The 23,323-nt window shown below is 41.0% G+C and overlaps 1 protein-coding gene across 3 annotated transcripts in view; it reads left to right on the forward strand.

Annotated features, from left to right (window-relative positions):
* The window catches only part of LOC139753336 (zwei Ig domain protein zig-8-like), a 240,388-nt gene extending 217,370 nt beyond the window's left edge, over positions 1 to 23,018 (forward strand). Inside the window, exons 6-7 of one of the 3 annotated variants that reach the window (XM_071669688.1) lie at positions 15,137 to 15,350; positions 20,949 to 23,017. In XM_071669688.1, the coding sequence (XP_071525789.1) occupies positions 15,137 to 15,350; positions 20,949 to 21,097 (363 nt within the window). In that variant the 3' untranslated portion in view covers positions 21,098 to 23,017. Of the gene's footprint in view, positions 1 to 15,136; positions 15,351 to 20,948 lie in introns of all 3 variants that reach the window. The other 2 variants (XM_071669687.1, XM_071669689.1) reach the window with 2 other exon arrangements.
* The last annotated feature ends 305 nt before the right edge of the window (positions 23,019 to 23,323 follow it).

The following is a 23,323-nucleotide window of genomic DNA, read 5'->3' on the forward strand; positions in this document are numbered from 1 at the left end:
CAGTCTACAATCTGGGATAATGTCTACAGCCTGGACTACAGTCTACAATCTGGGATAATGTCTACAGCCTGGACTACAGTCTACAATCTGGGATAATGTCTACAGCCTGGACTACAGTCTACAATCTGGGATAATGTCTACAGCCTGGACTACAGTCTACAATCTGGGATAATGTCTACAGCCTGGACTACAGTCTACAATCTGGGATAATGTCTACAGCCTGGACTACAGTCTACAATCTGGGATAATGTCTACAGCCTGGACTACAGTCTACAATCTGGGATAATGTCTACAGCCTGGACTACAGTCTACAATCTGGGATAATGTCTACAGCCTGGACTACAGTCTACAATCTGGGATAATGTCTACAGCCTGGACTACAGTCTACAATCTGGGATAATGTCTACAGCCTGGACTACAGTCTACAATCTGGGATAATGTCTACAGCCTGGACTACAGTCTACAATCTGGGATAATGTCTACAGCCTGGACTACAGTCTACAATCTGGGATAATGTCTACAGCCTGGACTACAGTCTACAATCTGGGATAATGTCTACAGCCTGGACTACAGTCTACAATCTGGGATAATGTCTACAGCCTGGACTACAGTCTACAATCTGGGATAATGTCTACAGCCTGGACTACAGTCTACAATCTGGGATAATGTCTACAGCCTGGACTACAGTCTACAATCTGGGATAATGTCTACAGCCTGGACTACAGTCTACAATCTGGGATAATGTCTACAGCCTGGACTACAGTCTACAATCTGGGATAATGTCTACAGCCTGGACTACAGTCTACAATCTGGGATAATGTCTACAGCCTGGACTACAGTCTACAATCTGGGATAATGTCTACAGCCTGGACTACAGTCTACAATCTGGGATAATGTCTACAGCCTGGACTACAGTCTACAATCTGGGATAATGTCTACAGCCTGGACTACAGTCTACAATCTGGGATAATGTCTACAGCCTGGACTACAGTCTACAATCTGGGATAATGTCTACAGCCTGGACTACAGTCTACAATCTGGGATAATGTCTACAGCCTGGACTACAGTCTACAATCTGGGATAATGTCTACAGCCTGGACTACAGTCTACAATCTGGGATAATGTCTACAGCCTGGACTACAGTCTACAATCTGGGATAATGTCTACAGCCTGGACTACAGTCTACAATCTGGGATAATGTCTACAGCCTGGACTACAGTCTACAATCTGGGATAATGTCTACAGCCTGGACTACAGTCTACAATCTGGGATAATGTCTACAGCCTGGACTACAGTCTACAATCTGGGATAATGTCTACAGCCTGGACTACAGTCTACAATCTGGGATAATGTCTACAGCCTGGACTACAGTCTACAATCTGGGATAATGTCTACAGCCTGGACTACAGTCTACAATCTGGGATAATGTCTACAGCCTGGACTACAGTCTACAATCTGGGATAATGTCTACAGCCTGGACTACAGTCTACAATCTGGGATAATGTCTACAGCCTGGACTACAGTCTACAATCTGGGATAATGTCTACAGCCTGGACTACAGTCTACAATCTGGGATAATGTCTACAGCCTGGACTACAGTCTACAATCTGGGATAATGTCTACAGCCTGGACTACAGTCTACAATCTGGGATAATGTCTACAGCCTGGACTACAGTCTACAATCTGGGATAATGTCTACAGCCTGGACTACAGTCTACAATCTGGGATAATGTCTACAGCCTGGACTACAGTCTACAATCTGGGATAATGTCTACAGCCTGGACTACAGTCTACAATCTGGGATAATGTCTACAGCCTGGACTACAGTCTACAATCTGGGATAATGTCTACAGCCTGGACTACAGTCTACAATCTGGGATAATGTCTACAGCCTGGACTACAGTCTACAATCTGGGATAATGTCTACAGCCTGGACTACAGTCTACAATCTGGGATAATGTCTACAGCCTGGACTACAGTCTACAATCTGGGATAATGTCTACAGCCTGGACTACAGTCTACAATCTGGGATAATGTCTACAGCCTGGACTACAGTCTACAATCTGGGATAATGTCTACAGCCTGGACTACAGTCTACAATCTGGGATAATGTCTACAGCCTGGACTACAGTCTACAATCTGGGATAATGTCTACAGCCTGGGCTACAGTCTACAATCTGGGATAATGTCTACAGCCTGGACTACAGTCTACAGTCTGGGATAATGTCTACAACCTGGGCTAAAGTATACAATCTGGGATACTGTCTACAGCCTGAGCCACAGTCTACAGTCTGGGGTAAAGTCCACAGTCTGGACTACAGTCTGGGATAATGTCTACAGCCTGGACTACAGTCTACAATCTGGGATAATGTCTACAGCCTGGACTACAGTCTACAGTCTGGGATACAATTTACAGCAGGGATGTCAAACTCATTTGCAGGGCGGGCCAGGTTGAATATGATGGCGCACTATATGGGCCATGTTATACATGAGCACTTCGTGATTGCCCCTTCGGGTGGCAGTACGGCAAAATGATGAAGGAAGTAGATACAGGAACAGGACTAGACTCGCTAGCGGCTAAGAAGTCGGGTCTCAGACTACTTTAAACAAGGAAGGATAATCCCCCAGCCCAAGGGAGAGCGCGAAGTTCTCATAAAAAAAGGAAAGAAAAGAAAAGAAAAAACTGCCTTTTGCTACGCCTTTAAGTGGTTATTTTTTTTTCTTTTGGTTATGAACAGTTAGAACAGGTCATGAATCCCTAAAACAAAGCTAATCTTAACCACACGTAGGGTAAGGTCTGTATACGCGTTTCGTGACTTCACTACGGTATGAGAAGTCCACTGCTAGTCACCTCCTGAAGTACAGCAAGTGGCTGTATATGTTGACCATTTCAAAAAGAATTTGCATAATATATGAAGAACTCTATCTGCAGCAGCAGCAGCAGCAGCAGCCGGATCAAATGATGAACGTGTAGTCTGATGACATGCAAACCAGACGTGTCAGTCAGTGGTGGGACGTTGTCAGGAAAGGGGAGCACATTAACAATCATATGACCTCATCCAGGTCCAGAATGATTATGTTAACATTACTGTATCCTCAAGACTGTCTCCTTCTCCTTGTCTCATGATCGTTCCACATCTTGTTTACTCATTTGCTCATTTACGCATCACGTTCACATATGCATGAACGATGAGTGGACTTCACACTCAGATGTAAACAGTCGTGTATAACGAAATGTGACGTACAAAATCATCAGTGTAACCATATAAGATTTACTTTTAGGCAATTATGTTATCCCAAGCGGTTAGTGTACAGGGTTTACCGGGAAGCCAGGAACACATTATATGTATCTAACAAGAACAATGTAAAAAAAGATGTTAGATCTAAACGTTTGGTGTTGCCCAACTCAACTGACTTAACTAAAGTAAGACAAGTATTAACAGTGCTCTTAATGTTGGGTTTCAACATAACGCTCTCGGTAAGACCTTAACGAAAAGTGAGCCAAATCATCAGCAAATTGGAAGTGTTTACGCCATTAAATATAAAGCATGTCAATATGTATATGTTTGCCAAACGGGAAAAACAAGAACTGGGAGATGTAGAGGTGACCACAACAATGCGAAACAATTGCTAGAAAACAATCATCCTGTAGACCTTAACAAGCCATTCACATGGTACCCCTCATCGGATTATGCTATCCGTAATATCATTGAATTTGTCTTAGTTTTCAATACTGATAACGTTTATCAATACCCACGTAACTTTAAAGTATATATCCTATAATCAACTAGATCATTATGATAGAATGCTCAAGACAAGGTAACACAAGAATTATTGAACACGCATCTCACTGACCAGTCCAACCACCCTGACACAACCTCCCTTAACCACAAGGCACAACCCACTTTCTCTTAAACAGCCAGTTCATTGTATACTCTGGCATGGCGGATGTACAAGCCTTTGTGCTGGTGTTGGGATCGTCTTCATGAAATGTGTAGTGTATTGTAAGATTTGTCTAAACATATGAAATCCTACTGAATTGCGATTTACCCTTCATATGAATTATCACGGGCTAGTGTGATTGTCAAATTATTATTGATATATATATATATATATATATATATATATATATATATATATATATATATATATATATATATATATATATATAATATATATATATATATATATATATATATATATATATATATATATATATATATATATATATATATATATATATATATTACTGATCTTAACAAAAATGTGTAAAGGTTATACTATGCGAGTATGTTTATTAACGGAATTATCAGTGGGTCTGATAACGAAACGAAGAAACTCAAATCTTATACTCTAAATCATATTGAATAACACTGGAATGACAGTCAATGAAATTTTTCATAGCGCTCAAAAGATGGTTTTTCATTTGGAGTAGCTGACGACTAAATTAAACGAGCCGTAGGGACATTTTGACAGACTTACGAGGCCCATTTCGATGAGGGACGAGCATTTGTATGTTAATGTGGTAGGCTGTAAATCTGATGAGAGAGAGAGAGAGAGAGAGAGAGAGAGAGAGAGAGAGAGAGAGAGAGAGAGAGAGAGAGAGAGGAGAGAGAGAGAGAGTCTGAATACACTAATCACTTGTCTTTATGATTCTCAGAAAGAGGCAGGTGGTCGTTAGTGTTGTATTTACTGTACCCACGAGAGTCGGTCGATTTCCAGACTATTACAATCAGAATAGTATTCCTTATCTAGAACCGTTTTCATAAATATATTTCCACGGATAACGATGGAGATATCTACCCTGTAATTTGCATTTTAGACTTTGGTAAATATATGAAAATTAACACGATTCTTAGCCTGATTTACTATATTGTAGTCTCTGTCGTGAACATTTTTACTAACAATAGATGTGTATATGTATAAGGTAGTGAGTGGTGGGATGAAGAAGTAAGATTGTTAGTGAAAGGGAAGAGAGAGAGGCATTTGGACTATTTATGCAGGGAAATAGTGAAAATGACTGGGAGATGTATAAAAAGCAAGAGGCAAGAGGTCAAGAGAAATTGCAAGAGGTGAAAAAGAAGGCAAATGAGAGTTGGGGTGAGAGAATATCATTGAATTTCAGGGAAAATAAAAAGATATCTTGGAAGGAGGTATATAAAGTGCGTAAGACAAGAGAACAAATTGAAACATCGGTGAAGGGGGCAAATGGTGGGGTAATAACTAGTAGTAGTGAGGTGAGAGGGAGATGGAGTGAGTATTTTGAAGGTTTGTTGAATATGTTTGATGATAGAGTGGCAGATATAGGGTCTTTTGGTTGAGTTGGTGTGCGAACTGAGAGGTTCAGGGAGAATGATTTGGTAAACCGAGAAGAGGTAGTGAAAGTTTTGCGGAAGATGGAAGCCGGCAAGGCGGTGGGTTTGGATGGTATTGCTGTGGAATTTATTAAAAAAGGGGGTGACTCTGTTATTAACTGGTTGGTAACGGTATTCAATGTATGTATGGTTCATGGTGGAGTGCCTGAGGATTGGCGGAATGCATTTATAGTGTCATTGTACAAAGGCAAAGGGGATAAAGGTGAGCGTTCAAATTACAGAGGTAAAAGTATGTTGAGTGTTCCTGGGAAATTATATGGAAGGGTATTGATCGAGAGGATCAAGGCATGTACAGAGCACCAGATTGAGGAGGAGCAGTGTGGTTTCAGAAGAGGGAGAGGCTGTGTAGATCAGATGTTTGCTTTAAAGAATGTATGTGAGAAATACTTAGAAAAGCAGATGGATCTATATGTAGCATTTATGGATCTGGAGAAGTCATATGATAGAGTTGATAGAGATGTTCTATGGAAGGTATTAAGAGTATTTGGTGTGGAAAGTAAGTTACTAGAAGCAATGAAAAGGTTTTATCGAGGATGTAAAGCATGTGTGAGAGTAGAAATATAGGAAAGTGATTGGTTCTCAGTGAATGTCGGTTTGTGGCAGGGGTGTGTGATGTCTCCATGGCTGTTTAATTTGTTTATGGATGGGGTTGTTAGGGAGGTGAATACAAGAGTTTTAGAGAGAGGGGCAAGTATGCGGTCTGTTGTGGATGAAAGGGTTTGGGAAGCGAGTCAGCTGTTGTTTGCTGATGATACAGCATTGGTGGCTAATTCGGGTGAGAAACTGCAGAAGCTGGTGACCGAGTTTGGTAAAGTGCGTGAAAGAAAGCTGAGAGTATATCTGAAAAAGAGCAAGGTTATTAGGTTCAGTAGGGCTAAGGGACAAGTAAATAGTGAGGTAAGTTTGAATGGAGAAAAACTGGGGGAAGTGAAGTGGTTTAGATATCTAGGAGTGGATTTGGCTGTGGGTGGAACCATGGAAGCGTCAGTGAGTCACAGGGTGGGGGTGGGGGTGGGAGCGAAAATGCTGGAAGCGTTGAAGAATGTGTGGAAAGCGAGAACGTTATCTCGGAGAGCAAAAATGGGTAGAAATAGTGGTTCCAACAATGTTATATGGTTATGAGGCATGGGTGATAGATGGGTTTGTGCGGAGGAGGGTGGATGTGTTGAAAATGAGATGTTTGAGGACAATATGTGGTGTGAGGTGGTTTGATCGAGTAAGTAATGAAAGGGTTAGATAGATGTGTGGTAATAAAAAGAGTGTGGTTGAGAGAGCAGAAGAGGGTGTATTGAAATGGTTTGGTCACATGGAGAGAATGAGAGGAAAGATTGACATAGAGGATATATGTGTCAGAGGTGGAGGGAACGAGAAGTGGGAGACCAAATTGGAGGTCGAAGGATGAAGTGAAAAAGATTTTGAGCGATCGGGGCCTGAGCATACAGGAGGGTGAAAGGCGTGCAAGGAATAGAGTGAATTGGAATGATATGGTATACCGGGGTCGACGTGCTGTCAAGGATTGAACCAGGGCATGTGAAGCGTCTGGGGTAAACCATGGAAAGTTTTGTGGGGCCTGGATGTGGAAAGGGAGATGTGGTTTCGGTGCATTAGACATGACAGCTAGAGACTGAGTGTGAACGAATGCGGCGTTTGTTGTCTTTTCCTAGCGCTACCTCGCGCGCATGCGGGGGTAGGGGGGTGTCATTTCATGTATGGCCGGATCTCGTCGGGAATGGATGAAGGTAGCATGTATGAATAAGTACATGTGTATATATGTATATGTCTGTGTATTTATGTGTGTATACTTTGAATTGTATAGGTATGTATATGTGCGTGTGTGGGCGTTTATGTATATACATGTGTATGTGAGTGGGTTGGGCCATTCTTTCGTCTGTTTCTTTGCGCTACATCGCTAACGTGGGAGACACCGTCAAAGTATAAATAGAAAATAAAGATATATATATATATATATATATATATATATATATATTTCTTTTTTTCTTTTGCTTTGTCGCTGTCTCCCGCGTTTGCGAGGTAGCGCAAGGAAACAGACGAAAGAAATGGCCCAACCCACCCCCATACACATGTATATACATACGTCCACACACGCAAATATACATACCTACACAGCTTTCCATGGTTTACCCCAGACGCTTCACATGCCCTGATGCAACCCACTGACAGCACGTCAACCCCGGTATACCACATCGATCCAATTCACTCTATTCCCTGCCCTCCTTTCACCCTCCTGCATGTTCAGGCCCCGATCACACAAAATCTTTTTCACTCCATCTTTCCACCTCCAATTTGGTCTCCCACTTCTCCTCGTTCCCTCCACCTCCGACACATATATCCTCTTGGTCAATCTTTCCTCACTTATTCTCTCCATGTGCCCAAACCATTTCAAAACACCCTCTTCTACTCTCTCAACCACGCTCTTTTTATTTCCACACATCTCTCTTACCATTACGTTACTTACTCGATCAAACCACCTCACACCACACATTGTCCTCAAACATCTCATTTCCAGCACATCCATCCTCCTGCGCACAACTCTATCCATAGCCCACGCCTCGCAATCATACAACATTGTTGGAACCACTATTCCTTCAAACATACCCATTTTTGCTTTCCGAGATAATGTTCTCGACTTCCACACATTCTTCAAGGCTCCCAGAATTTTCGCCCCCTCCCCCATCCTATGATCCACTTCCGCTTCCATGGTTCCATCCGCTGCCAGATCCACTCCCAGATATCTAAAACACTTCACCTCTTCTAGTTTTTCTCCATTCAAACTTACCTCCCAATTGACTTGACCCTCAACCCTACTGTACCTAATAACCTTGCTCTTATTCACATTTACTCTTAACTTTCTTCTTTCACACACTTTACCAAACTCAGTCACCAGGTTCTGCAGTTTCTCACATGAATCAGCCACCAGCGCTGTATCATCAGCTAACACCAACTGACTCACTTCCCGAGCTCTCTCATCCCCAACAGACTTCATACTTGCCCCTCTTTCCAAAACTCTTGCATTCACCTCCCTAACAACCCCATCCATAAACAAATTAAAGAACCATGGTAACATCACACACCCCTGCCGCAAACCTACATTCACTGAGAACCAATCACTTTCCTCTCTTCCTACACGTACACGTATATATATAAATATATATATATATATATATATATATATATATATATATATATATATATATATATATATATATATATATATATATCTTTCAAACTATTCGCCATTTCCCGCGTTAGCAAGGTGGCGTTAAGAACAGAGGGCTGGGCCTCCGAGGGAATATCCTCACCTGGCCTCCTTCTCTGTACCCTCTTTTGGAAAATTAAAGAAAAACGAATTGGGAGGATTTCCAGCCCCCCCGCTCCCTCCCCTTTTAGTCGCCTTCTACGACACGCAGGGAATACGTGGGAAATATTCTTTCTCCCCTATCCCCAGGGATAATATATATATATGTATATATATATATATATATATATATATATATATATATATATATATATATATATATATATATATATATATACTTGGGGTACCCCAAGGTTTGGGAGAAAATATTCTACCTCCTTGTTTCCTGCGTGTGGTAGAAGGCGAACAAGAGGGGCTGGAGCGGGGTTTTTGCCTCCACACCCCACACATCGTTTTATCAGTTTTATTGGATGGAACAAAAGAAGAAAGCAGATGAAGAATGCTCATTTTCCCCGAAAGCTTTGGCTGGATGTTTCTAAATGTGCATGAATGTAACCATAATGAGAGAGGAACCTGGATGTTCTGGCTATGAGTGAAACAGAGCTCAAGGGTAGAGAAAAATGATTTGGAAATATCTAAGGGGCAAAGTCAGGAGGTTGAGGGTGGGCAAGAGCCAAGGAAGAGGTAACACTACCAATTAAGCACAAGGTGTGGGAATTTGTTAAAGGGTGTAGGGAAGGAAGCTTTAGACTGATGTGGGTAAAATAGAAGGTGGATTGAGAGAAATGGGTGATTATTGGTGTTTGTGCGGTGTCCCTCGAGGTTCTGTCCTGTTCCCTACACTTTTTCTCCTTATATTCACCAAATAATCCAGTGCACTCATACGCTGACAACTCAACACTGCAGTCATCCACATCCTTCAATTCTGCTCCCTCTTCTCTCACTCGATCTGCATCTCGTCTTGATACAGTTTCCTCAATATACTCAAACTTGGACAGGATATCCTAGTGGTGTGCACAAAATCTTAAATTTATTGCTTCTAAGGCCCAATTTCTACCCATCTCTTTATTGAAAACTTCTGACAACTTTCGTCTGTAATTCCACCTTTTGTGTCAATGAACATATCTGGTATTATTGTAAAATCCACTCTTTCTTGGAAACCCCACATTATGGGAATAGATACCATATTAATGGCAGATATATTATCATAGCTCTTAATATGATTTGTGTCTACAGCGAGACAAGTATGAGTTAGGTAGAGACAGTTCATGTGTCAGGGAATATGGATGAGATACAGACTGTAAGTACGTCAGGAAATAGGGGTAAGGTGCAGATAGTTGTTGTGTTAGGAAGTTCTTCAATCGCTGACGAACTCTTCAATGAATTCGTCACTTTCCTGATATTTAACAAAGCTTTCTTTCCCTACATTTTACATATATAATCAAAATGAAATATACGAATTTCACACGAGTAAATCTTTTCCTGCGGCTGTAGTTCAGGAAGACATATTCCTGTGTTCCCTGCGCCTCAGTGTCGTCCCCAGCCAACACGACAAAATTATATTTCGTTCTACACCCTCATGCCGCAGGGCGAGGGGTCCGAACACCTATACTCTTTGGTCCCCTACCATCTGCACACCACGCAGCCACATATTCTCTTCTCCCCAAACCAAATTACAAGAATTCTGAATACCAAACCAGTGCCTCTCTCCTGTTGGCCTAAGCATTACTTTATATCCATTCCTGAGCCGCGTGATTGATGCCAGAGTTGTGTGGATATCGCGTTTGCTTCCGACAAACACATAGTATAATTTTGTAAAATCTGATGTACAGCTAGAGCAAGTTCCTCACTTAACAGTTCAACTTCACCACTTGTCATCATGTTTCTTCAGTATTCTCGATTCCCTTCACCGAGACGGATTGTATCACACACAAACACACACTATCAGAAATCTCATTTTTTAATTCTTATTAGTCACAATATTACCTACACTTATGGACTCAAATACGTCTCTCGCGTTGAAGACATAAGTTGTCCAGGTATCAATTCACATTTCAGACCATCTTAAATAGAGGTAACCTATTCTTCCTTTCATCTCATCCTTCATCATGCCATTCTACACTATTCTTTTATCTTTATGATATTCTACCTTTCCTAGTTTCAAACTTCGCTCGTAGTCTCCTATTCTTCTATGTAGATCCTCAACCTACAAACATAATTTTAGCTCTTCAGTAAGCCAACAGTAGGCCAGGCTGGAATTCATGAGTCTAGCTTATCTTTTCCTTACAGTTTCATTACTTAAACCTGTATTACCGCAAGTACATAACAGTGGCCACTACTCTTTAGAGAATCATTCGCTCCAGGTGCATGGCAGTCATTAGCACCATCCTCATGTGTGGCCCAATACACCACACTATAAGCCATACATTACAAACAAAGGGCCCGCAGCACATAAATCAAAAATGGACACCGCGGCAGACTCAACATTACACCTGTTAGAACTATCTTGTTGCCGCCTGGTGGATCTCATGGCTCAACATATCATGATGGTCTAATAGCCAAGTCTTTACAACTTTTCCACGTAACATCCGACTTGTTTTCACTTCTTTGTCAATTCTTCCTCCACGATCAGCCGTTCATGATGATAATATTCGTAGTTTATATCTAGCTGGTCCACCGCCTTAGCCAGGTAACATCAAGAGAAAACAAGAAACGGCCTCACTTGCCCACTTGCTTAATGGACCGAAATCATAGCTTGACATCCACAACAAAGCCCCAAACGCTGCTCCATGGTTTACCTTGATCGCTTCATATATCCTGATTCAGCCCACTTACGACACGCTCCCCTCATACATCACATCGACCCAGTTAAGTCTATCAAATGTGAGCCCTTCGCATTTCTAACTGTACAGGTTTTCAGTTCGAAAGCTTCTTGCGTTACATCCCTCCAGCTTCTTCTTGTTCACTCCTTCACCCTTGTTCTTTCCATTTCTGATGGGTAGGTCCTCTTCGTGAGTTTTCTTTTGCTCATCCTCTCCATTTGTCCGCAACACTTCAGCGCATCTCGGTCAGCTCTTGCTGCTATATTCACTTACACTGTCATTCCTCACATGATCAACCTGCCTCATACCACTTTCTATCCAACACGTCTTTAAACATACCATCTTTACCCAAACAGCCACATACTTTTCAAGAAGCTGTTGAGAGTGTTGGAGAACGTCTGAAAGGAGAAGGTTAGGGGTCAAGTGAACAAAAGTAAGTTAATGAAGTACCTCAGGAAAGTTAGACAGGATAAGCGTAAGCTTAAATGGTGGGTGGGGGGATGGAAGATGTGGAGAACTTTAGGTACTTGGGAGTGGACGGGGCACCGGATGGAACCATGAGGGCTCAAGTGAGTCATAAGGTGGAAGGAAATATGGTCTTGGGTACATTAAGGAGGGTGTGGGAGAGGTTAATGTTTATAATAATAGTAATAATGACAATTATTACTATTATTATTATTATTATCATTACTATTATTATCTTTATCGTAATCATTATTATTGTTATTATTATCAGCGATTAAAAACGGCAGAAAATGTCTGTCATCAGTTTCAACAAACACCCCTTTGAAGGAGAACAGATATGAGGAAAGTTTTGTTGATATGTGAGCTGCATGTCTCTTATCTAACGAAGCATCACACCCATCTAAGCCTATCAACAAAACATTAATATGGTATACGTGTCTGCAAAGACGGAGACGAGTTTAATAACACGAGAAAACCATGACTCAGTTAAGAAATTATGATGTCAAGGAGAGCAAGGCATCAGCGGCAGAGCGAGCAGACCAAGTTGACCCAGTACGACACACACACACACACACACAGGCTGGTTATGATGGCAGGAGGAGCGAGGCATCAGTGGTATAGCGAGCAGAGCAAGTGTGACACAGTAAGACACATACATACAGAGGTGTGCATACTCCCTGATTTTACTTTCTGGAAGGAAGTGAACATAATGAAAGTATCTGAATTTAACCTAAAGAAAAATGACCTACTACATACGTTTCCAGTATTTATGATTGGCATCCGAACCTATGGTTGAACCACTAAACTGTTTGTGACGGTGACAAGGAAGGTTCTGATATCTGAATTTAACCCACCAGGAACTCTGAGCTACAAGAGGACGGTTGAGCCTGACCACCATGATACCTAGCATCACTTTTCAGTATGTTTCTATAAACCATACTGTACCTGAATGCTCCAAATCATTATTTTTCCTGCACCTGACTGGTCCAAGGCACCTCCAGACTATATAACACGGTCGCCACAGTAAAAACACTCGTGTATATCATGTCTAGGTAAAGAAGAAAAGAAAAAAAAAAAAACTACGTCTGTTCTGAGTAACGCCTGTCATTACCACGCCACTGGTCGATGACACGAGATGCAAACTTATCTGAATCTTTCTCAGGCAGAGACGCTCACTCAGCTCCCTTACCTTTCCATTAAGATTTAAGCTCTCTATAAGGTTAAACCTATGCTATACTTGCCCCAAACTGTAGTATATAATTCATTATGGTACTCTGATACCGAGCAGGGAAGCTACAACGTCAGACAAGAGATAAAACGTCCAACACAGCGGAAGATGTATGACTATGTGTCCCCCAGCTATTCAGGCAACACAGAAATTGCCCAGCCTTTACCCGAACGTGTACACATTAATACACCTCACGCTAACATATTTCCTGAGTAAAAAAAAAAAAAGTTGCAGGTCAATATTTCCTGTTGGAGCAACACGCAGGGTATTGACAGACTCGTCACGGACGTATGCTAATATAACGCTGCTGCCACGGAAACCTTCACCCTGACGTTCGCTGCAGAGGAAGTCTAACCCGTGTTTCTTTGTCCTGGAAAAATATTTTGGTATTAGTAAAACTCCAGGCGACTTTGTACAATAGATATCATGTTATTAGTATTGTATTATGATTATCAGTATTAGTATTAGTAGTAGAAGTAGTGGCAGTGGTAGTGGTGGTAGTAGGAGTAGTAATAGAAGTAGTGGTAGTTGTTGTAGTAGTAGTTGTAGTAGTAGTAGCAGTGTTAAGTAATGTAGTCGAGGGCTGGCAGAATGCATGTTTATTAACCTTGTATAAAAGCAAAAGAGAAAAATGTGAATGCTTGAGTTACAGACGCATAATTCTGGTAAATGTGCTTAGTAGGATGTATGGGAGAATGGTGAATCTCTCGAGATGGTGGTTACATGGACAGATCAGAATTGGATGGAACATTGAGGCATCAGGGAAGATATAAGGTGTGTGGGCTCAGTATTTCACTTTGAAGAAAATTTTCTAGACTTGGAGAAAGAGTGGTATGTGGTGCAGTATTTATTGATGTGCATAGAGAATATTTTAGGGGTGAGAAAAGGCGTTGTGGAAGATGCTACGAATATGTGGGGCAAATGGAAAGATGCTAATGCTTTTCCTTTGTCTCATGCACATCTCTTTGCATTTACCTGGGTTGAATTTCATCAGCTGTGCATTAGATCTGGAGCTTGCGTGAGTGCCATCGTAAGATAGTATGATCCTCTTCATTCTTTACTTTTCTCGTCATCTTAAGTGAGTGCCATTGTAAGAGTGTGTGATCCTCTTCTTTCTTTACTTTTCTCTTGATCTTGAGAGTGCCATCGTAAGATAGTGTGATCCTCTTCATTCTTTACTTTTCTCGTGATCTTGAGAGTGCCATCGTAAGACAGTGTGATCCTCTTCATTCTTTACTTTTCTCGTGACCTTGACATCTGAAAAACATTTAGGCATGAGTTCAGTGCCTTTTGGAAAGTCATTAATACAGATCACGAAGAGCAACGGTCCCAAGACCGAGCCTTGCGGCACTCAGCTGGTAACCTTAACCCACTTCCAGAAGGATCCACTGATGAAATCTTCTTAGATCCCTTACACAGCGGTAGTTTTCTGTACATTGAAGGAGTTTACCGAATTCCTGCCTGAAATTCGAGCAATTATGGCCAACCTCTTGTGTGGCACGTCCTTGAGCGCTATGTAAGAGTCCAGGAAAAGACAATCTGTCTATCTATTTCTGTTGTCTAACACGGGACCCATTCTCTTACAGAAATCTGTTAAAAATGCTTCGTAAACCTCATTTTCCTGACCCCATGTTGCCCTCACTTAAGCAGTTTCTCCTTTGCAAATAATTATTTATTAGCTCTCTGATTATTTTTACAGTATTTGTGTGTTTGTGTGTGTGTGTGTGTGTGTGTGTGTGTGTGTGTGTGTGTGTGATTATTATTAGAATTTTTGTGTAACGGGAGAGTTATACACTCGTGTTGCTCCGTCTTTTAACCTTGTATATACATGTACATTGTATAGATTTACACATAGACATACACACACCCTAGCCTATGTCAGGTACGTGTGTGTGTGTGTGTGTGTGTGTGTGTGTGTGTGTGTGTGTGTGTGTGTGTGTGCGCGCGCTACTAAACATAATGCATTAAGCAGTAACACACCTTCCATTATGGTGAGAGCCAGAGTACTAGAGATGGTGTACCTCCACAGAGCCTGATGCCGCCTCAGTTCATCTTCTGGTACCACAACAACAAGATGATCAATTACGACCAGTCCCGCGGAGGCATCACCGTCACCATGGATCACCAGGACCTCACCACCTCTCGCCTCACCATTAGCAACGCCAGTCTCAAGGACTCAGGCAACTACAGTTGCAAAGCCAGCAACATCAAGCCGTCCTCCGTCAACGTGTTTGTCTCAGAAGGTAAAGTTGTGGTACATTTATCAGCCATTTAATCTTAACTGTGTGAAAGAGGTTTACTCATGTAGGTATTAACAGTAGACTAAGCTACCTCCACTCCCATTGTGGTTACTGAGAGCAACGTAGATATGGTGAAGTAATTATACATTCTCGTGTAGACTGCATGGCTGGTGCGTGAGCCTGTAGTACTCATCTGTAGGTACATGTCTCATAACGTCCTCACAGTGTTATCGGGTATTGGTTCAACAGCACCAGCTGCTGGCTTGATCATCTTACTGCAGCCAACATTTACGTAAACAGAAATCATTCACGTCTCACAGTTCATCTTATTCTGTTGCTCTGATCATCTCTTCTGTTACGTTTATCTTTTCCGATAGTAAAGTAATTTCCTCTGACCTTACATCGCTCATCTCTCATGTTCCCTTGATCGCCTGTTTATGCCATATGTCTTCTCTGGTACGTCACAGATACACTATTCGTTAAACAAGTTATCGCTGTTTGCGTCCCTTTTATCACTCATGTATATATAGCGTTTTTGCCTCATTGAATATCAGTGTTTGTGATCCTGAGAGACGTGTCTGAGGTTACGTAATACAACAACCATCAGTATTCATGACACATAATGGATATGTTCGCCGATATCACTTTCAGGAACCAAATTTATTTCATTCTATGACACAAAAGTCTGCTCGCGTTACTTTCAAATATCGTTCGTAAAAATATTACATCGATATTCCATATACTTGACCAATCATTCATGTGTACGTCACTGGTGACGTTTTTGATGGCAAACAGAAACTTATCCTTGTGTCACGGGCTTCATCATGTTTACTTTTGCTTACACCACTTATTGTTTATTTAGTTATTCGCACAACATCATTATTTATCTGGATGACAACACCAGAAGTCATTGCTTATTACGCCTCTTGCATCAGTCATTACTTATTGCATGGTTTATACCAGTATTCATTACTTATTTCACGGTTTGCACCAGCCGTCATTGCCTGTTTCGCTATTTACACCAGTTGTCATTGTTTATTCCACTTATCAATTTACTACTATAGATGTGAATGACACATAATTGGTAATGTGTCAGAGACAGCATATCAGGTACGTCAATCTAAGCTGCTAGATATGACAGCTCATGTCATTCGTACCAGCCAGCTTCTGACATGTCTCAACACTCATCGCTATTATAGTATTATATTGTTATAATATTATTATATTGTTTCATCACTTATTCGTTCTCATCCGTTCCTGTGATCTTCCTTCGTCACATGATTCATCCTTTATGATGTCTCTAACATATTTCAGTCACATAAGCTATCATTTATCGCGCCTCACCAAACACAACTATCATTCTATTCATAGAAATCATTAATGATACAATACACGTCAGTCATTACACTGTCATTCAAATTAATCATCAGTACCACCTCACTGACACCGTTTTAACGTTGTTGGAATCCTAACAACCTTCAGTAATACAAACATGAATTTTCACCGTTTCTGTAAATCACAAATCACTAATCTTTACGATTGGGAGTATTCAGCATTTGTGTTAATCATTGATTATATGTTACAGGAATTATATTTCCGTAGACATCACTTTCCTCAATAATCACAGATAGCGTCCAAAGGATCATTAGCTCCTGATGACGCTCATCATCACGGTGGAGTACACTCAACACTGTTGTCAGTGTTTGCGTCGTAATGACGCCTGATGCTTCTGTAGCCACTGTAGTCTAGTATCATCGATGCCCAACATACATATAAAAGTATTTTCTGATTTACTTTGTCTCTCCCTCCGTTCCATACATATCCTTCTTCCTATCCGTATCTCCTGTCGTCTGTTCATTTGCCTACATACCCGCCCGTCCAGATGTGCATGTACGGATGCCTGGCCCTCATATGGTATGTGATGTTAGCGTGTCTTTCAAATCAGGTTTGATCAGTGATCAGCGTCACAACAGGTCCAAAACTGATGAAGCTGTTCAGTTTGGTTGTGTAGTGGTTATAACAGTGATTACCATTGTATTATCCGATGACTTATTATCACTGTACATGATACACACCAGTCATCATCGCATGACATGACACATTGTAAGATATCATTGTAAGATACATTCATCAGTCATCACTATATGATCCACACACACACACACACACACACACACACACTAATGTTCATTGTACGACACATATACCCGTCTTCATTGTCTCATTGTATGATGCAAACTCACTGATCATTGCAAATTACATATTGCTCTCATTTACTGTATGCGCATGTCCCAGGCACTTAAGCTTAGATCCGCGGCGCGCGACTTGGTGCTGTTTCCCATAGTTTCTGTGAGGGTCACCAGCCAGACGAGGATTGACTGTTGTGGTACGTCCTCTCCTCAAACAGCGAAACTGTAAAATTCGCTTCGTTCTATCGTCTTTCCTTCTTCTTATGAAAATTCCACCTACAAGTCAGGTCTACAGACATCTTAGGAAATCAAATTTATGTCTTCTGCGTTCTTCTTAAAAGTTTTATTCATCCTGCCGTCGGAAATGGCCATGACTGTGGTATATTTTGCCCCATGCCATGTCCAGTGCTATATAGAAACAAGCTATTGAGTTATGATTTCCACAGTAGCTATCAGATAGCCACATATATCACTCCTCATCACACCCATGGAAATAATCAGTGGTAATGATACGTTCATCTGTCACCACTGTCCTCAGTGGTAAGGTTTGTGTTTGTGTACTAATAACTGTAGTAATAGTGATAATAATAATAATAATGATTCCCCTTTTAGAAATTTAGATACAAGGAGGGGGATTTCCAGCCCCCCACTCCCGCCCCCTTTTAGTCGCCTTCTACGACACGCTGGAAATACGTAGGAAGTATTCTTTCTCTCCTATCCCCAGGGCCATTCCTCGTCTGTTTCCTTGCGCTACCTCGCTAACGCGGGAGACGGCGATTAAGTATAATGAATATGATAAATGAATGATGATAAATGAATGATGATAGTAATATAATAATAGTAATGACCGGTATATTGAAAATGCACAGCTGAAATATTAAACTATTATAAAATGGAGATCTTAATACTAATGAGTTAACTAATACAAGAGCTTGAGATCGTGTGTTTGTGTGTGTGTGTGTAAATATAGAACGGCTTATAGAACTGAGGTAGCCACTATCATCAATCTATGTTATTGCCAGACGTTATCATTATCTGTGTCACATCTGTTATCATTCTCTCTGTTGTTGGTAGCTGTCCTGTTTATATTCCTGGCATTCGTATCTACGGGTTCTGTTCTTGACATTTATCATCAGTGTTTATATTACTGCCTCCCATCTCGATTATTTATGACACTGGTCATCTTTATGTGACTCGCAGCCATAATTATTCCTTATGCTATTGGGCAGTTATTATTTTTGTTTCTTCCCTCATGACTGTCATAATAACTGGAAATCATAACCTTTTTTCTATGTTTTATTGACATCTGTGTTTTATGTTCTGGCACTCATCTTCATTGTTTACGTTTCTGACATCCATCCACCTGCATCGTTTATTCTATGAAGAGACACCATCACAGTTTATGCTGGCAACAGCAATCATCGTATTTTAGGCAATTGCTTCATCGTGATTATCTGTTATGATGATAAACATCATGATTATTTTTCCTATGATATTAGCACTTGTTATAATTATATTTTGTAATATCGCTAACCATCCAAGCTTGTATGATACTGGCATCCGTTACATATTTTATCTAATAGTAGCGACACCCATCATTTATTTTGCAACAATTCGAAATCCTGATTCTGTCACTTAAAAAGAAAAACCTTTTATTCATATGTTAGATTTTGCCACTTAAAACATTCTACTGGTGATGGTGTCCTTGAAATTGCTGTTGATGCTGGCAACCGTCACTTTTGTTAGTGACAACCATCACGTTTCTTGTCATTTTGACAAATATCAATTTACTGGTAATTTTGGCACCCATGAATTTTTTTCCATCAAGCGATATTGGTGCATATCACATTTTGTGTGATTGGAACTCATCATTTATTTTGAGGTAATATCACTTATTCTGTATTTCCTTTTTCAATGTGGTATGTGGTATATTAACACCCATCATTGTTCTTCATATAGTAAGCCATCTTTAGCGTATACGTTACTGGAATCGCTCATCGCTATATATGCCACGAAGAATTTAAGCCATCATTACATAACCACTGTCCTTCATTACTTGTCTTACAACGGAACACTTCATCTTTTATTGCATCGAAGACTTCACGTTATTATCAACGTCTATATAAATGTCATCCATCATCATTACTGAAGGCGCTTGCAGCAGTCATATAAGTCACCCATCATGATAACTTAAACCTCTTGCAAAAGTCTTACTACTATTATCCATTGTCATTACTTACACCTATTGCAGCAGTCAAAATATTGTCATTCGCCATTATTACTTATACCACTTTAAGAAGTCATACGACTTTCCCATTATCTTTACTTATGCTTCTTGCAACAGTCATGCTGTTGAAACCCATTGTCATGACTTACGCCACTTGCAGCAGTCAGTTTGCCGACACTCATCATCTTTACTTATAACACTTACTGCATTCATACCGTTTTCATCAATCATCATTACTTATGACACTTGCAGCAGTCATAAGTGTTGGTCTTACTAACACAACGATCACCATCTTTACTCCATGGTAATGACATTCCAATGTTATGTTAGTGATACAGGCATCGACCTGGTACCTGTTACCACAGTCACTGGTACCTGCATTCATAATCATCACCTGTGGCACTTGTACCCATACCTGGGTGTTATCTCTGAGGCTATCATTGACTGCATTCTTTACTTCCTTGTTCCTGACAACTGTCGTCAGTGTGACATATCCACCATCACTGACTTTGTCAGTGGCATCCGTCATCAGTGTGTGTCACATGTTCCCGTCATCACTGTCTGTGTCACATGTTCCCGTCATCACTGTCTGTGTCACATGTTCCCGTCATCACTGTCTGTGTCACATGTTCCCGTCATCACTGTCTGTGTCACATGTTCCCGTCACTACTGTCTGTGTCACATGTTCCCGTCATTACTGTCTGTGTCACATGTTCCCGTCATTACTGTCTGTGTCACATGTTCCTGTCATCACTGTTTGTGTCACATGTTCCCGTCATCACTGTCTGTGTCACATGTTCCCGTCATCACTGTCTGTGTCACATGTTCCCGTCATTACTGTCTCTGTCACATGTTCCCGTCATTACTGTCTGTGTCACATGTTCCCGTCATTTCTGTCTGTGTCACATGTTCCCGGCATTACTGTCTGTGTCACATGTTCCCGTCATTATTGTCTGTGTCACATGTTCCCGTCATTACTGTTAAAGGTATTGGCAAACATCACACATATCTTCTTCCTTGACAACCATCATTACCAATGTCTGTAGCATCCATCATCATCGCTTATGCTACTTGTAACCATCATCATCACTATGCCATTGACATCCATCATCACTATTCAAGGTACTATCAGCAGTCATGAAATATATGGTTGTGGGTAACATTCGTTTCCCCTTCTAACCTCAGGCGACAAGACAGCAGCCATCCAGCGGTTGGGTTCAGGCAGCAGTGGCTTGACAGCCGAAGCTGCCAGCCTCACCCTCATCTCCTTCCTGGTGTGGCAGCAGCTGCTCCTCCTGTGCTTCACGAACCTAGTTGTCTCCACTGGCACCTGATCCTCCTGAGCTACGTCGCCCCCGCCACAGGAACAGCCATATTCTGCTAGGCCACCTTCCCCAGTGGCATCAATGTTGGCTACTGATTTGCCAATGTTCCTACTACAAAAAAGGACATTTCTTCGAGTAGGAAATAACATCTGCCGTTTTCTGTTTTTCTTGTGTGAGAAATTCCATTTCATAGCTTCCATTCCACTCCCGGTGATTATCCGTATGCCGTATTTTTGAGAACATTCAGTGAAATGTCAAAGGTAATACATGTAATGGGAAGCTCAAACTGATAAAAAATTTTTCCTTAAATTCGTTTAAACAACTTAATGAAAGTGATCTATATATGAACAACAGTCTATATGAAAAATTAAAAAAGGATATTGAAGTGCTACAAAACATTAAACTGATACTTGTAGACGAAGAAAGAAGCCAAAAACTGAAAACAGGAAGTGTTGTAAGTTAGTGTACTGTTCATTACTTTATACCTTGGTGTGAGATACGCTTCCCGCCTCCATCCTCGACAATCCCATAATGACTCCGTTTACTGTTCCCACAAACCTTAGGATCTTTTTGTTATTAATGTAAGTAGTTATGTTTGAGGTTGAGGCGGGAATCTGCTGTCTAATTCTACCGTCATTCCAGCTCGTAATGGAAATATTTTTTGTTCTATATGTTGGTGGCTGTGTTGGTAAACAATGAGGCGGACCATGAAGGTGGTCGAGCTCTGTGTTCTTGACCAAGTGGACACATCCAGGACTCATCCATGATGTCTTATTGACGATAGTGAAGTCGTCAAGGATTCTTGCACTCCAGACTCTTCTGAACACAAGCAGACTCTTCAATGTGCTGAACCTTTGTGTATACAGTGAAACTTTATTGAATTACATGGAAACTCGATGAGTGAAGAAACGGTTTTAATTAAAGATTCATTTTTGAATTATAACAGTGCTTAAGACTTGTGGACTAATAACCGGTACAGCTCCAGGATGAATATGTTGAAGAATCATGTCTCACCAACAGAGATGTAACTGTCATTGATCAAAATTCTCGCTTAGTATATAACCGGTGACGAACGTCGGATTCTTGTATATAATTCATGATGACATGGGTTAATCTTTAAATCCCATGCACTTTCCATCATAACAGTGGAGGTGGGAGAAACATTTAAATTTTTTTAAGCTTATGAGGAAACATTTTTCATTTCATTTCTATGGTGAGGAATGGAGAATGATATTGTCCAGGACTGGGGTGATCCGTCCAGACCTGCGGTTCACAGGCGAGCAAGAGTCGCCCGTGAAACTGAAGAGTTTTTGCTACATTCCTGACGCTTGCTCTTGAGAAGCTGGTCTGGTCGCCTCTTGTCCACCCTCAGTGCTTTCTGTAAGTACTCTGTCTACCCAGATGTTCCCCTCAGTATGCTCTTCATGGAAAAATTTTTTCAGATTACATGATATTTGTCTGTTCTTCATTGAAGATTATATATTACCAACTTGTAATCTGTGGGACGTAATGTTAGGCAAGAAATACCAGATCATCTTTGACTGAATATAGGGTATGGTGGTACGTACATAGAGAAAAGAAGATCCAATTCCAGTTCCAGACAAGAGACAACTTGGTTGACGATAATGCTACTGCTGTAAAATGTGGTTTTAGTCCCAGATTTAAACACCGCTTCACTGAGGTCGTGTCAACATTTATGCCAAACCAGTTGGGCATAAACTGGGTGATGTGTAGATGTGTACCTTCGGGTTAAACTGACATACCTGATGAAAAAGACAAGGGTAATGTTGGTTCAGCTGGCGATCGTGAAATGGTTAAGGTGATGAAATTGATGAAATTACATCCCTTTAATCGGGAGCTCGCTTTATGATAGTAGGTCAAAGGGTACTCATGTTATTTTAGTGGTTCACAAGGTGTTAATGGTTCATGGTTTGGATGCAACACCTGGTTATGGTGACATGATGGTAGTAGAACGCCTCTATATTTTGAAGACACAACTGAAGATGGTGATATTCCTGAGGATGCCGTTCCCGACGACGGTGGAAATAGTGAGTGTGCTTCCAGCAACTTGAGAAGATGAAACAGCAGGTGAAACGTGACACAACTGATTAGATGATGCCTGGTGAACGTTACAGCCCTGGCCATGGTGTCACTTTGCGGAGATAACACTTCTGGTGATGTGATACCTGAGGAAAGTAAGAAACATGGTGACGTAACATCTATAAGATGGGAAAC

Source organism: Panulirus ornatus, chromosome 14 (assembly GCF_036320965.1).
Source record: "Panulirus ornatus isolate Po-2019 chromosome 14, ASM3632096v1, whole genome shotgun sequence".
NCBI lineage: Eukaryota > Metazoa > Arthropoda > Malacostraca > Decapoda > Palinuridae > Panulirus > Panulirus ornatus.